The sequence below is a fragment of the Lissotriton vulgaris genome, chromosome 5 (assembly GCF_964263255.1).
Source record: "Lissotriton vulgaris chromosome 5, aLisVul1.2, whole genome shotgun sequence".
In the NCBI taxonomy this organism is placed as follows: Eukaryota; Metazoa; Chordata; class Amphibia; order Caudata; family Salamandridae; genus Lissotriton; species Lissotriton vulgaris.
Genome location: NC_141693.1, coordinates 1,505,634,438 through 1,505,650,452, shown reverse-complemented (window position 1 = coordinate 1,505,650,452; position 16,015 = coordinate 1,505,634,438). Strand labels below are relative to the sequence as shown.

General features: G+C 45.2%; 1 protein-coding gene across 2 annotated transcripts in view; it reads left to right on the top strand.

The window, feature by feature from the left end:
- TFEB (transcription factor EB) overlaps positions 1–16,015 on the top strand; it is a 242,387-nt gene that overhangs the window by 215,486 nt on the left and 10,886 nt on the right. For both annotated transcript variants that reach the window (XM_086923535.1, XM_086923534.1), the window contains exons 4-8: positions 4,423–4,503; positions 4,696–4,816; positions 5,312–5,368; positions 7,647–7,722; positions 9,634–9,781. In XM_086923535.1, coding sequence (XP_086779661.1) covers positions 4,423–4,503; positions 4,696–4,816; positions 5,312–5,368; positions 7,647–7,722; positions 9,634–9,781 — 483 coding nt within the window. The remainder of the gene's footprint in view (positions 1–4,422; positions 4,504–4,695; positions 4,817–5,311; positions 5,369–7,646; positions 7,723–9,633; positions 9,782–16,015) is intronic.

The window sequence follows — 16,015 nt, the reverse complement described above, 5'->3', positions numbered from 1 at the left end:
CGCAGAGTCGTGAGTGTTGCCCTGATGTTGCACTCCTGTCGGCTCTGCCTCCATGTGGTAGACCCATATTCCAAGATATTGGAACGTAAGGGTTTCCCGACGAAGGCCCGTCCCTACTGCGGGCTTGGCAGTCTGTGACAGTGGGGTGTATATATAGAGGGAAGGCGTTAGACTTGTTTCAAGTGACACTCGGGCTAGAGTGGCGCCTGACCTCTGCCAATGCCAAGCCGCCTAGACAGGGAGCTTCTAACTGCTGTCCTGCCTGAGAAGAGAGTCTCCACCCTAGTTATGCTCTTGTTCCCGTTGCTGTGTTATCTATTGCTGCCACTGTCAATGCCGTTCATCTTCTGGCACAAACATTGTATGGTCCATGAGCATGCACCCTGCATAGCTGCACACTTGCTCCCCATGTGGTTCTGATGAGGTGAAGAACCAACCAGGTTCATAAACCTCCATCACCTTTTCATTCAAGCGACACGAAGGCCCTGCACACCTGTGTACCTGCACCCAGCAGCTTTGCTGCATACCCCTTTCTGAGAGAAGCCAACCTGAGCCCACGGTTTGAGCAGCACCTCCTGCCACGAGTCACTGTCACTTATTGACCTAAGTTTCATCCTGTGACTGTCGTGCTTTCTCCTGAGACTGTTAGGTTGGTGCAATTTTTCACGGGTCCACTCGTGAAAAATTCATGCTTAGAAAGTGTGTCATGGATTTCGAGAATACACATCATCTGTTTCCTGGTATTTTCTTTCAAACCTTTAGTCAAAAGCTTTGTAAATCCAGCTGAACAGGCGTGTGAAAGGAAAGACTAACTGAATGAAAAAAGCCTGTACCAAAACTTTCAAACATTTCCTCACATTGGCACTAACCCTGTTCTTCTAAGGTGGCAGGTCTAGCTACGATCTTTGTCTCCTTTCCATGAAGTGGTCTAGCAGACAGGATCAAGCTCTTAATAGCATAGATAGAAAAGGCCACAGGCCCAGCTCCTATTTATTAGGGGAGGCTGCCTGGAGATGCAATGCACCACACAACAAGGTCTTGCAAATTTAAGACACCCCACAGTTTAGCATTAAGGGGTAAAACCTTTCAGCATGTTATTTTTCAAGATTGACCCATCATGTAGACTCATTATTGAAAGTTAAACTTTCTGTGATCCTTGGAAAGTTCAGGAACTGTGGGTGATGTCTGTATTGAGTGGGAAGCATTTACGGTGGAAATAAGCAGGTCATTTATCAAAGCCTTGTGCAGAATAAGAGTGGTGCTCAATGGGAGGCACCAAAACCTGAGGATAAAATGATGAGGGCCAAGACCTTACAGCGGCGTCTGCCTAGAATGAAGGCCCTACCACCTTTATTAATTTTTTGTATGAATTATGCACCTATCATCGAGGGGCACTAATTCTTCAATTCCAGAGAACATGTCGTGGAGAGTCTACTGCGAGGCTATTGAGAGGAGACAATTTTAGACAACCTGTGATGGTACTGTACAGAAATGACCACACTGTAGTCAACACACAGACTTACAGTGCATACAATAGCATATTAGCCTCTTTTATAAAGGAGGTGTGTGAGGCAGCCAAGATGGGAGCCGGCTTGTCACGGACAATCAAGGAAGCGATTTTGAAGCTGCCCAAACCAGACATAGATATCCTAGATATAGTTTCACTCCAACCACTGTCCTAGATTTAGTGATTGCAACTCAAAAACAACAGGTTCTTCCGACTTTGGGACTTCCAGGTCAGAATGGGTTTGTACCTGGCAGAAACACCTCCTCTAATTTAAGTAGGCGTTTTCATTTATGACAACTGTATCTGAGAAGTACCTAAAGTATCTGTTGTGACTTTTTTTTAGAAATGGAAAAGGCTTTTGATGGAGTCAGTTGGAATTACCTATTCAGTGTACTTAGATGCATGACATGGAGAGTCAATAACAGGATGCATTTAGCTTGAGCACACACACCATATGAAGTGAGTACTTGGAAGAAAAATGAGACCATAATGTCATTCATCCCCCACATTGTTTGCATTCGCCACAGGACCTCTAGCTAACATTGTAAGAGCGCACAGACATAATAGGGGAATTACACTGGCTGGCATTAGGCGCACAGCATTTTATTGTATGCAGATGGTGTAGCTTTATCTTAAAGTTATGCTGGAATACATCTATATCTTACCATGGCAGTGATCAACCAGTTTGGAAGGTCTCAGGATTATTGGTCAGTCGGTGTAATTCATGGCTGTTCTTGATGGTATTGAATAATTCACACCTACACAAGCGATAAGATCTAATCCTCTACATCCAAGCCGCCTGGGGAATCATATACACCACCAACCCAAAGACGAGCTCGAAGGCAATGTATCTAGAATGCTGGAGTCCTCTAAGCGCTCAGTTGGCTTCTGGAGGTAGTTATCACTGTCTGTCGCTGGGAAGGTGCTGCTTTCAGAAAAAATAATGCTGCCAAGGCTGATGTAGGTATTCGACAATGTACCAGTGTGCATTCTCTTGTCTGTATTGGAAGACCTCCGTTCTTTGCTCACCGAATAAAGTTTGGGGTCTGGTTACAGAAAAGTGGTGCTAGACTCTACTTTGCGATCAAAGAGAGTGTTGTGGGAGTCCTGAACTTCGAACTGCATTATGTGATAGTGCGGTTGCAGTGGGCGACCCACTAGACCGCATAGGTAACATCAGAAGAGGGCAGAATGATTGAGAGGACCTTGGTCCCAAGTGAAATGGTATTGGGAGCAATGAATTGTGAAACTTCAAGTCTGGGAGCCTACAGACAGCTCGGCAATAATGGTTGCTTTTTTTCTGAAAAAAGCCTCCAGCGTTGCACGCCTTGGAAATAATTAGAGCAGTATAGTCGGGGTATGGCTGGCTGCTGAGGCTGCGGAGATCTGTACAATGGGAGCTACACCCACTTCTTTAAAACGTATGATGAAAAGAGAGTCCCGCAGGGCCAATGTTTAACATTTAAATCCTTATTGGGGTAACAAAACTGACTTCGCTGCATAGCACCCCTAGTGGGCGAGATTACAGGGATGTTGCTGTGCCTGGGGAGTGGTAGGAAGATGTTCACATTAGTATGTGCAGCAGTAAGGGTCAACACCACAACTGACCTGGAAACGCTTGGAGGAAGGTGGATGAAGGACCTGCGCACAGAATTGATGGATACCAATTGTGAAGCGGTGCGGGTCTCCATGCATGCCAGGGTTAGGCTTGTATGTGTGAGCCTCTTCACAGAGTGCATGCACCCCAGAACGGGTCAGCTAGATCTGTTTCAGGGCCAGCAGTCAATGCCATGTGGGACGAGCACACTTCTGCCCCATGGTCCGGTGCGACATGAGTCTGGACGGATACCTGAGGGAAGTATCAAATGTGGTGTCCACTTGGCTAAATTAACCGGCGACATGGAATGAAGCGGGGATAACAACTGTAAAGACAAAGCAAATTGACATCAGAACCGAACAACATATTTTGGACATTTCCCCAAAAAATAGACAACTCCACCTTTCATTTACCTCTCAGAAATCTGCCTCAACCCTCCTCAGTTGGAAACGTGGGAAACACACAAGTTTGTATCAAAGGGACAAATAGAACCAGAGTTGTATCCTGTGCTTACAAATCACTGATACCTGACATGGACCCTCCTAACATAACAGGAGGTTCAACATATCTCATACCACCTGACTGAGAACACACCATCACCACTCCTTGGGAACACAGGTACCAATGCCACGCCTCATCTCAGGTCTGCAATTAACATTTTAACACAGTAGAATGCCTAATTGAACCGGTTAATTAATATGAAGAAACATTTCCTGCACTGAGCCATAATATTGTATGCTTTTATAGCCTTCATTCTATTTGTGTGTATTCGACTGAGTTAACAAAAACAGTAAAAATAAAAAACACCCTTGTAAGGTCCCTCCGAGTGGAAATCTCTGATGACTCCAGTGTCTTTTGATGTGGAGCTTACGCCCCTGTCCCTCTCAGGTGATAGCTCAATATCAAAATGTGTTTCCTTTATTACTGTAAATGCCATTGGAGGAAGAGTAAGCTGACCTATAGATGGCTCGTGTGTTCAGCGCCTCTTAGTCCATCTTACCTACACAGTGGGAGTTAAGGGAAAAAGAAAACACATAAAAAGAAAGACTGTAGAGATTGTTTATTAAAAAATGTGGAACATATAATTGCGCTGCCCATTTTGAGAAGAAAGACTTTTAAAGCAATAATGCAGTGAGTGACACACGAAAACATGAAAAGAGAAACTTAAAAAAAACATTGAGGGAGGTGTTGAGAGGGGCTAGGCAGGAAAACACGAGCTGGGAAGAGACAGGAGCTTAGATAGACATGACATTGTTATAAGAAAGAGCGCCTGTCCTGCTCGTCTTTAAATTAAGTCCTACTCCTTGCTTTTTTTCAGATGGATGAGGTCATTGATGACATCATAAACTTGGATGATGTTTTGGGCTATATTGACCCAGCGATCTCGGTGCCTAACACGGTACGTGATGAACTGCATAGACACCCCTGGGAGGGCTGTGGAAAGGGAAGTGTGGAATGGTGAGGTGAAGGGATAGATGGGGAGAGCGCTAAGGGCAAGGCTGGAGACAAATGCCCTGGTCTATCTGTAGTAGATGCCTTCGGCTGATCTACCCCAATAATGCTTGTTCCTGTCCATTTTCATGTTCTGCAGCTGCCTTTCTCAGGAAACCACATGGACTTGTATGGCGAGGACGGCAGAGTGACTGCATCAGTCATTGGCGTGACTAGCAACTCCTGCCCCGCTGACCTGGCCATCAAACAGGAGCTTTCAGGTGGGGATAGTCCTTGGCTGGCTTTTTGTCAATTCTCACCAATTGCTTCAGTGGTTGAACAGCCAAAGGGTGGGTCTGGGTGAACACATTAACGCACCATCATATGCGATTAAAACTTTCAGCACATCTGAGATCGTGCATAACCCTGGTCTGGCACTGTATGTCCACGTGCTAGGGGATCCTAAGTGTACACTCCCAGTTCAAGTGCCTCATGTCTACTTTCAGTGTCTAGTGGTGTGCACCTGTTAATGTCAGCTGATGGCTGCATCCGTTCTGGTTGCTTGCAGTCTTCTGATTAAGGGCATTTCTTGCAGTCACAGATCCGGCATGTGTATTCATGGGAATCTTTGGGAAAGATATGTGAGCAATGTTAAAAAAAAACTGACAAGTTGAGCAAAATTGATGTTTTGAAGTTAATAGAACGCTTGATTTACTCAATGAGAGACGAGAGGAATTTAATTTTTGGACATTATCGGTTCCTCTTTTGTTTTCCAGATGCAGAGAATCGAGCAATGGCCAAAGAACGTCAGAAGAAAGACAACCACAACCTAAGTAAGTCTTTGTTGAAGTGGCACCTCAAGGTGCTGAAACCATTCTCGTGTGGGCGCACGAACAGTGAGGGAGAACACACATTGTCTGTACCCATTATTTGTGAAAAGTGTTCTTCCATATGGACATCAAGGACATCTCTAGTTTCATGTGAAAACTTAGTCTGAAAAAACCTATCTGAAAAATAATAAACTGCCAAACTCTTAAGCTTACATGTACCTTCCTATAACGTGTTAACCTATGTTTAATTCCCAAATCCAACCAGGCCTACCTGCCACATGCATCGGAACGGAGTTCATCTAGTATTCTAATTCCCGTCCTGGAATATTTGAGTGCAAGTGCTCGATAGTGAGATTAGATGCATGTCGAATTTTTCTTAGGGAGATATTTATTTAAGGTCAAGATTTTGCCCGTCTGTGTTGTGCAAAAATGTACATATATTTAGTGTGTGTTTTTACTTAGTATTCTTCTCTGACTTTAGGTTTTAGAGTGTTGGAACAGGAACGGTTTGGATCAATCTTCATATCGTGTACAAATTCTTAAACTAGTCCATTTAATACTTAAGTTTCCTGACATCATTGGCTGGAAATGGGTCAATTTTTGAGGAAATCTATGTTGTGTTAAGGTTTGGTTCTCCACGGCGCAAACCAGGACAGTGCTTCCTTACTGTAATAGGGTCCCTGATGGAATAGTCCGGAACATCCAGTCCAATTCAAAGTACATGGCTTTACTAGTTCCTTCAACCTGTGATTACATTGTATTGTATTGTAATTGCATTTATATAGTCATTAATACTCCTGACGAGGCGTCAAAGTGCTTTTTCGGCGAGTAGCACGCTACTCCAGAACCCGAAAGGATTAGTGGTTAATTAATATAGTGAAATATGAAATAAATTTGAGCTGTGGATATGTTAGTCGGGAAACGGCCTTTACAACGAAGCCGTTTCCACGAAATCTTTAACCTCGCATGCAGTACAACGCATGCGTGGTTACCACTAAAGCCTTTACCACGCATACCTTTACTACGATGTTTGTAGTAAAGGCATATGTGGTAAAGGTAAAGAGTAAAAAAAAGGGGGGTTTGGGGGGGTCTCCCCCAAATAAAAAAAACTCACCAGAAGTCACGTCGGAATCTGCACATAATCAGCGTCGTTTAAGAGAAATCGGAAAAAAAAATCCGTTTCCTCTTAACGACGTATGACGTCACCACGCAAATAGTCGAGGTAAAGGTTATGCGTGGTACACGAATTCCGTTGTAACGCATGCGTGGTAAAGGCATGCGTGGCAACGGAATTCGTTGAAACGTCATACATTCATGTTAGTCTGTTATTTGGATTGGGAAGGATAGTGGAGGGATAGAATATGTAAAGGTGTGCATTTATATAGCGCATGCTACCCCTGATGAGGTGTTAAAATGGTATTTCCAGTCCAAAGGTCTTGTCTGCCGGCTTACTATAACCTTCTGAAGGCATGATCCATGGGGGGCTTCCTGTACAAAGACATCTTCACAATCCAGATGGTACCTTTCATTGCCATGATGGTGGCTGGGCAGCAAAGCTTCTTGCCCTGGGGTGCAGCTCTTCTGTCTAAAGTGAAGCGAACCATTTGAAGACTTAGTGGGTGAATGAGTTATTGCTCCTTTTTCCAGATGAAGATGCAGCTGTGTCGAAGTTGATTATAAATTCTGCAAATTACGTAACCAGTGGTAACATTTTGCTAAAGGAGAGTACATAGTACATTCTTCCCTTTCACAAAGAGATGATCCTGTCTGAAGTGTCAAACATTACACAGAATGCGAACATCTTTGTTGCTATTAAGAGAGAGCCTGGTAAAATGGACAAGAATGGAGTTTTAATGAATTATGAACTCTGCAGAACAAAAGAAACTGCACAGCTCACCTCACTATCCAAAGAGCGGATCAGTAATAGCCCAGTACACACACTGAACATAATGGTTGATTCATCCAGTAATGGCCAGAAAAGTTTGACATCCATGTAAACTCACCACTCCACCTGTACCTTTTTACACCATTCTGTGCAGAGTTCTGTTAGGAGACCAGTAAGAAAGATTAGGTCAGTGTTGCTGTGATTGAGTTGAGGGCTATTTCGTATAAATGTCAGGTTTTTTCGAGGACAGGCTCTTGTGCACTCTTGATATAGTCCCTTTGGTTCACTGTTTCTGCTGAGTCAGCATACAGCTGGCCCGAGAGGCAATACAATGTGGTACTAAGATTGTGCTGGTGAAAAATAGAGTTCTTTCAACCAGTTTCCATTTACTTTTAGTTGAAAGAAGACGGAGGTTCAATATCAATGACCGGATCAAAGAACTGGGACTGCTCATTCCTAAGGCCAGCGATCTGTGAGTATGAGAAGTGTCATTATGAGCATCACCTTCACCCCACGCAGCTTAAGTCAGTGTCCTTTGAGAGAGAGAGGTGTGGCACAATGGCCAAGGCGGCTGACTCCGGAGCGTGGGGCTCACAGGTCGATCTCCAGCACCGGAGGCAGATCAGCTCAGCATCATGTGACTCTGGACATCTCCCCCATGGCCCCCAGCACATTGAGACCCTTGGCGTGATTAGTTCACGCTTTAAAAATACTGGGTTATTTGAGTCAGAGCATCACTACCTAGTGATAACTCGTGATAAACATCCCTTTCGTTGCTATAGGCTAGGAAGATGTCTGCAGTAGGCCATTGAAAATTCCACATATGTAGATGATCACAGGCGTACCATTTCTGTGTACATTTTGCCTATTACAGTTACTCTTATGTTCTATGTACGTTTAGGCCCACCAAGAGCAATTGGAACATAGTGATCCATCTCAGGCTTCAGTCTGCAAGTGACTACCTTAGAATGATTACCGTAGAACATACCTAGATGAATCACTCAGTGACTCGCACATACATGGAACCATTGCGCCTCTCGGCTACCAATTGCTGACTGAGACAGGAAATAGAATACGCATAGTATGCCACATCCCCACCGCACACATGTAATAATATAAAGCAAATCAATGCAAACACAGCCAAAGCACACGTGCTCTTGGGAACTTAGCGGTGCCTAACCCATTATGATCAAACTCAAATCCACAATTCCATGATACACTTAAGCCTTCTCTTTCCACATAACGCCACACGCCTTTATACAACTCCACCAGAAATACCCAGCATAAACACAACCAGCAAGTACAGCAAAGATAGAGTTGAGGGGGTTTTAAACCATGAACAATGTCTGCTTACTCTCCTGTTTTCCCTTTCCGTTTGAGTGGCCTGCCAAACATCACAATAGGTATCTTTCCACCCTTGAAAACACATCAGACTGGGCAGTCCATCAGCCTGTGCAATACATAGGATATCAGACTGGTTATACTTTGTAACCCAGAACAATAACTGGTACTTACATCCCTACCCCCCTGGTACTCAACCCCAGACAGAAGGGAGAATACCTTTTCAGCTGCTGCAAGAACATACAGCTGGGCATCATTTCAAAGGGACTCTCTTGGTACTCACTGGGATTCTTGCTTAACACAAAATGGGTGTCTTCCAACCCTGTCTGTTCACATTAGATCTGGGATTTGTCAAGTACTACAGTGGCCTTGTTAAGATGATTTGTGTATCTTGTAAGTGTTTCCCCTACATCCTCGTACAGATTTCCCTCTGCCGGATAATGGTTCCTCCTATATCATGGCCAAGGTTTCTCAGTGCACCTCTGTAAGGTATTCTGGCCATGGGTTTTCCTGCATGTTTGCTAATGTTTCCCTCGGTACCCCTGTCGATTTTGTCGGATACATCTTGACAACTTCCTCTTTATTTATATATACATTTAACAGTTTTGTATAGTTCTCCGGCTCTAATGAAAGTATAGGCATGCTTCACATTTATCACCAAAAACCAATAAAATTAGACATTAACAATTAAGTATGGGTATGGGACGTTGTTTTGTGCATTCTAATTGGCAAAGGTTTATTTCTACTGACTAATTCAGATTCCAAAATTAATTACAAATTTTCATAATTTGTATATTTTCATGCATTCTTTTTGTACACATATTCCTTCTTGTTTGACTTCTCCTCCCTTATTATTTACATTTCGCATGGTGGTACCAGTGTTTCTGCTGATGGTTAGATCGTAGTAGCATCTAAATTGAATCGTAAGCTATGCGACGTGTATAGGCTCTTAGGACACCATTTTAGGACAAGCACTAATTCTTCTGCTGGTGGCATTTCTATGATTTTCATTTGTGCTAGTTGTTTGGCTCTTCTTCCTCAGTGACCTGCGTTGGAATAAAGGAACTATTCTGAAGGCGTCTGTGGATTACATACGGCGGATGCAGAAGGAACAGCAAAAGCTCAGAGAATTGGAAACCCACTCAAGGCAACTCAAGATGACCAACGAGCAGCTCTGGGTTCGCATACAGGTACACATGACCCCCTCCTTATCCTTAAATGACACTGTTCACTCACACACTCTGTCTCACACCCACTCCCTAGCACCCCATTCTTACACCTAGTCTATCCCCCCACTGTTGGCAGAGCTCACAACCACTGCATGTACTAGTCACTCAGATACTAGCATCTGCACTGCAATCTGCTTAACATGTTCACATTTACCACTACCACACTCCTGCACCCCGCCTGTATTCCCTGCTCTCTCTCAATCAACCAATCATGGTTTATATACCGCGACTACTCAACCGTGAGGGTCTCAAGGCGCTGCTCTCCACTATCCGATTTCAAAATCCTTGCACCTTACTATCACTTCTAATACTCCATCATCAGCACATCCACACATCACTTTCTCAGTTCATGCTACCCTCGAACACTACTGGCAGCTGCCACAGCCGCTCATTTCTCTGTACCCCACTGATAGCTCTCACGATACACTAACCCGGTCACCGCACGGCCCGCGGCCTCACCTACTCCCTCCACTGCACCTTCCGCCAGCTCTCACACACCCTTAACCCATTGCACCGCTAAGCCAGCTCTCACACTCACTCCACTCCCTGCACCTCACCGCTACACCTCACACATATAAAGACATCCTCATCTCTCACTGCTAGCTTTCATTCCCCGCTAGTCCCACAAAGACCATTTGTGCGGATGGCTCTGTGGCACCAATAACAGTGCCAGCAAGAGCAGCTGGCAGCATGTGGTGCTGATGCTGGGATACTAATGGCGCTGGCAGGGGGCGTGTTTATGAGGGGGGTTAGGAGGTGTCAGCGGTGCAGTGCTATAGACATTGTTCCTTGAAGGAGCTGGCGGTGGTGCTATGGCCTATGCCAAGCAGCAACTGCAGTAGGTTTATAGGTCTTTCCTGTAGCAGGACTGCATCAGTGAAACCAACAGTCGAGACCTATTCAATTGGATTTGATTTTTTTTATCCAGATAGTTTAAGTTGAATGCAAAAGTTTCACTTTATACTACTAGCATTGGCATTTATAAAAGGAGGTCTTTCAGCCAACTGAGCACCCAGTCCTTTTACCATACCCCATATTAAATGGAATATGTTATGTTTATACACATTCAGTGTCACCTTCCTCTAACTCTTACAAAAGGCCGAACCTTTATCTGTTTCTCGGTTTTAGCCAGCTTCTATCTTTCCTCACAGATCTCTGGCAGAGTCTGGAGGAGATGCTGTATTTGAGCATAAACCACATTGCAGATGCCTACATTGCGATGTGTATACTAAGCATCACAGGCCTCCGAAGAGGAGGTAGAATCCTGTCTCCATGATCTGCTGACATCTCACCTTTCCTAAAGTCCCTAGACTTTCAAACGAGGTCTCAAAATGTGGCTTAATTGTTAAATAATTGCACTCTGTTATAAGACTCGAGTTAAGAATTGTTTCCCTGGTGGAATGCTACTAATTTCACAAGAAACAATTCAAATTAAATTAAAGGATAGGCAGACAATTTAATTTTATTTCACATTGGTGAAGAAGTGTGTGACTTGGGTAAATTACAGTACATCTGGATTTTTGTTAAAGACGGCCGATTTTTAAAGTGAATTTATTTTTACTTAACACTTGGTGTTTACTTATTCATGTGCATAGCTGATTTGGCGAATGTAAAGCATGGAGGTGGCAAGTAGGTAGGTATTAAAGAAGGCTGCTTAAATGGTTCATGGGCAATGAATTCTCCACTCGATAACCTCCATCGCCACTCGTTTTCTGATATTACTGTTTTTACTTGTTCCTTTTGTAGTGTACTAATAGCACTCTCCCTTTCTACAGTCAAGAGTAGTAGCTCAATATACGTTTGTTTCCAGGCAGTTTTCTTTCCGCCAAGGCCCTGTCAGCCTCCGTCTTCTCCTTTTCCAAGGCTTTCTCTGCCTCAGCTTTTCTCTCCTCTGCGGCCCTCTGGACAGACTCCTTCTCCATTTTCAATTTTGCCATCTTCACCCTGAACTTCCTTTCTTCTTTCTTGTCCACTAGCTTCTCTGGGGACAGGTTGTATCAGGTGGCAATAGATTTACATTAGGAAACAAAGGCCACATATCATCTCTGATTAAAGTGTGTCTGGCTCCAGAATCCACCGTAACCTTAATCTTTTGTCCACCAATGTTCACCTGACAGAAGGGTGCATCTTTTTTTTCTCATTAACTTCATATGTCTCCATTCTAAAATCCTCAGATGTTTTGCTATTTTCTTACAGAACCCCTCTAATCTGAGGTGAAAAATAAAAGAAACTTACCTGGGAACGCCGACGCCTCTCATCCATCCTCTTCTTTTGCCAGTGCACTGACAGAACAGACGCTCCCAGACTCGCCCAGCCAATCACGGCGCTGCTTTACAGCAGTGTTGTGATTTGTCTGAGTGCCGTGGTTCGGCGCTCAGGGAGGGTCTGGAAGCTGTTGCATGTTCCTCACCAGAACATGCAAAGTGTGCATGACGATTTGGTCGGGCCAAGAGGGCCGCCCAAACCGTCATGTGCACTTAGGGAGTGCAAACTTAGGGAGTCTAAACCACTCCTCCCCCTGCTCTGGCCTCCCCACCCGATCTGGACAGCCCCACCCTGCCCTAACCTGGCTCTTAGTCTGCAGTGAAAAATAAAATGATAACGTCATGTTAATATCATTTTTTTTTGCACTGCTCAAAGAGCAGTGGGGCGACGCTCTTACACCTTAGTGAAGGAGCCGCCACTGGGAGAAAGAAGCCTGAGCCTGCCTTTCTACGGAATCCCGATAGGAGGAACACCCACCAAGATTCCTCATAGAATACTACAGTCAGCCACATTTTTTAGCTTTCCAGGTTGTTGAGCAGAAACTCTCCCTGCTCACAGCAGGGAGAGTCATCAATTCACAAAGTCAGGTAGAATGGAAGAGAATTTGGAAAAAGCAAAAGAATCCAATCAAGGAGAATTGAAAAATTTGAATCTGGTATCAGTGGGGTAACAAGGGCGGGGCAGGGGTGCGGTCCGCCCTGGGCAGTCTGAGTTTTGGGGTTAGCCGCCCCCAAGCTCTTACTTGCGGCCGTCGTAGCAGGAATCAACAGCACCCCCCCCCCCCCCCCCCCCCCCCCCGCGCTATTCCATTTGGCAAAAGGCCTAGCTTCGCCATTGTCTTGTATCAAGTTACTTGAATGGGATTTTAGTGTTACTCAACATCACAGAGTGGCCCTGCACGAATCCAAGTAGTGGATCCCCCCACTGAACACCGATGTAAAAATGTGGGTTTTTGATTGAGGAGAGTAAAATTCCTTCTCAAGTAACAATCAGGCCTGGGAGGAGTTTGCGGAGTTTCACTCTGTGTAATTCTGAGGCGTTACTAAGGCAGGCGGAGTATTGCTTGGCCCAATGGCCACCCTGCGTAAGCCGTAAACAGGTCTGTGCAATATGCATAGCGTTTAGTATGCACGCATAAACAAAATGTTCGTAATCAGGTGTGCAGTCTGCAATTTTTGTCTCTCACTTGATCCAGCAGTCCATGGTCATCATCACATCGCGCCTCAGACCGGGAAGCCGGCACCGAAAGCCTCTCACTTAAACCGGCACCCCGCCATGCCAGTCAGAATGTCCAGTGTGCCCCGCTGGCGGGCAGGGTGAGGGAAAGGTGACCGCTGTGATGCTTCCGCTACAGCTGCGGCCCTGGCTCACATCCCACACCAGTCTCTCTCCCTCCTCCACCTTCCTCGAACCCGGAAGTGCAGTAGCATTTCCTGATTAGGCACCGTGCGCCTTCTTGTTATCCTACTCGGTCTGTTCCTCTTCACGCTTAGCCGTGCGTGGAAAATGCTCTCCCCACAAATTATACTTATTGTGGCCAAATAGGCTTAGATGGGTCTTCTTAGTAACTGCGAATCGTGTGCCAGGAGGAGGAGAGCTGGGGCCGCACCAGAGGACTAGATTTAGCCTCACCTCACCCTGCCGTCGCTGCTTAGAGGCCCAAGGGGAGAAGTGGCAACAAATGTGGGCTGCTCCTCAGAGCCCTCTTCACCGGAGAGCTGCCCGGGCCTAGCTGTTGGCTCAGTCTGTACCCCGCAGACACCAGAGAAGTAGGGGAGCACATGTGTATCCAGCGGAGGCAGGTGCGCCGGTCTCTGCCCAAGGCACAAACAGCCTCTCTCCCTGCAGCAGGGGGTGTCTACACAGCCCAGGTGACGGGGAGTAGCTCTAGAACACCAGTAAGTCTTGTAATGCTGTCTGCAATGCTCTGCCTTGTTCTTGTTCTCTTCAAAACGGGAAATAAAAACTTTGCTCCTAGTTTTGAGAGGTAATGTTTTGAAGCAGCTTTTGTAGATACTTTGGTGCGGAATGGCATGCAGGGATTCAAGTTCATACTAGGGGTGAGTGGCAGGTGGCAGCATGCCGTCACTGCCGGACTACCGGACCGGTAAAGTCCACTGTGCTAGCGGTAGGGAGATTTTTTTTTTTTACCAAACTTCGCGCTACAAACAATGTGCAGAGTTGCAAAACTTCTGCAAACTCCACTGGCGGAGCAGAGTTTGCCACCCACCCTTTGTAACAACCACAATCCTTGTCAAGGTGACCCACAAAAGTCACCTTCCCCTTGGCTCAGAAGGTAGCAGGAGGTACCGACGGACAGAGCGGGCCTCTTTTATGACCTGAGCGAGTGCCAGGCGAGGTGAGGCCATCTCCATATAAATTTATGGGAGAGTTCTTTGTTCATGATGTTGAGACCACCACATAAATAAATAATTTATATCTGGTAGGTCATTTACTTTTCTTTTCTCACTTTTTACAGTTGCAGTAGTGTAAATCCAACAGGTCCTGACGAAAGCCTTGTATGGCTGAAACATGTTGACCATATTATTTTCACAACTGGTAGTGATATTTGTTTAACACTCTATCTTCACTCTGCTTTTAATCTTGCCAGTATGATGACCCCCCTTAATAAAGTCGTTTCTTGGCATCACACTAGGCAATCTTAACACACACATTCTTTCACCACTTCACTAAATTTCTTTTCAGCACTGCAACAATACTCCATCTTCAACCCACCTATACTTTTTTGTTGGCTCTCTATCACTGGTGGATCTGTCGCTAGTATTCCTCTACATACAATCAAGGAGGTACTTAGAAGATACCAGTCCTTAACAAAACCCAGATGACGAGACTCCGCCATTGGGTGGGCTGATGGGTATTATTTCACACTCTTCTTGCTCTCCTTATACAAACTACTTATGAATGTACTGGTTCTTTGTAGCTTTCTCTTTAGACCCTTAGCATCCCTGTTGTGTTTTCTGACCCACAAAGGTCATCAAATTAACTTGTGCTTAACACTCTGCTTGGCAAAAAGCAGTGAGGCTTATTTTAGAGACACTGTGTTAAATATTTATGCAGCACACAACTGCACTAAAGTAAAAACACAGGCAAGAAAAATCCCAAACAAATTTAGAAAAATAGAGTACATTTTAAAAGTTGAAATGATATCAAAATGTCAAAAATCTAATCAGTAGAACTGGAGGATTACGTAAAATGCGCGCCTAGAAGCAGAAAGCGCTAACTGTGGGTATCTGGTTGCGCTAGACCGGGATAAAGTCACAAGTTTAGGCTAACCACGATTGAGTGCTGCCCGTATACGGAAACCAGGTTACTCCAGCTTAAAATGTTACCTTCTCAAAATCTGTCGCACAGAGTTCACATCTTCAGGATTTCAGAGGAGGAGCTCAACCGATGCCAGCCAGGGCTCCAGGACTGGGGTAGGCACCTCTTGGGGATCAGGATTGCACTTTAGCAGAGGCTACAAGGCCAGTTGCAGTAGGTTAGCTGGGTATTTGCAGGGAGGCCTCTAGATCTTGTTGTGCTTCTGTAGCTCAGAACAGGAGGTCGGCATACTGACCATTGGAGTCTCACTCAGGTTAGCATGGGATGAAGGGCATGGCAGTCCTCTGAAGAACAAGGCAGAGCTCAAGCAGCAAATCAGTCCTCTGATAACAGAAGGGCAGTCCTCTGGAAAAACAAGGCAGGCCTCAAGCAGCAGGGCAGTGCTCTGGGAAACAAGGCAATCATCTGCTGTATTGTCCACACGTCCAGGAGTGTATTGATAAGTGGCTCAGGAGGTCCAATATTTATACCTGGTGCCACCCTTTGAAGTGGGGGAAACTTCTAGTCTGCCCCCGCCTCTGGATCATGAAAGTTCCTTCTTCCCCTTTCTTTCTCTGCCCAGGCTCCAATGATCTAGGGTGACAAAAG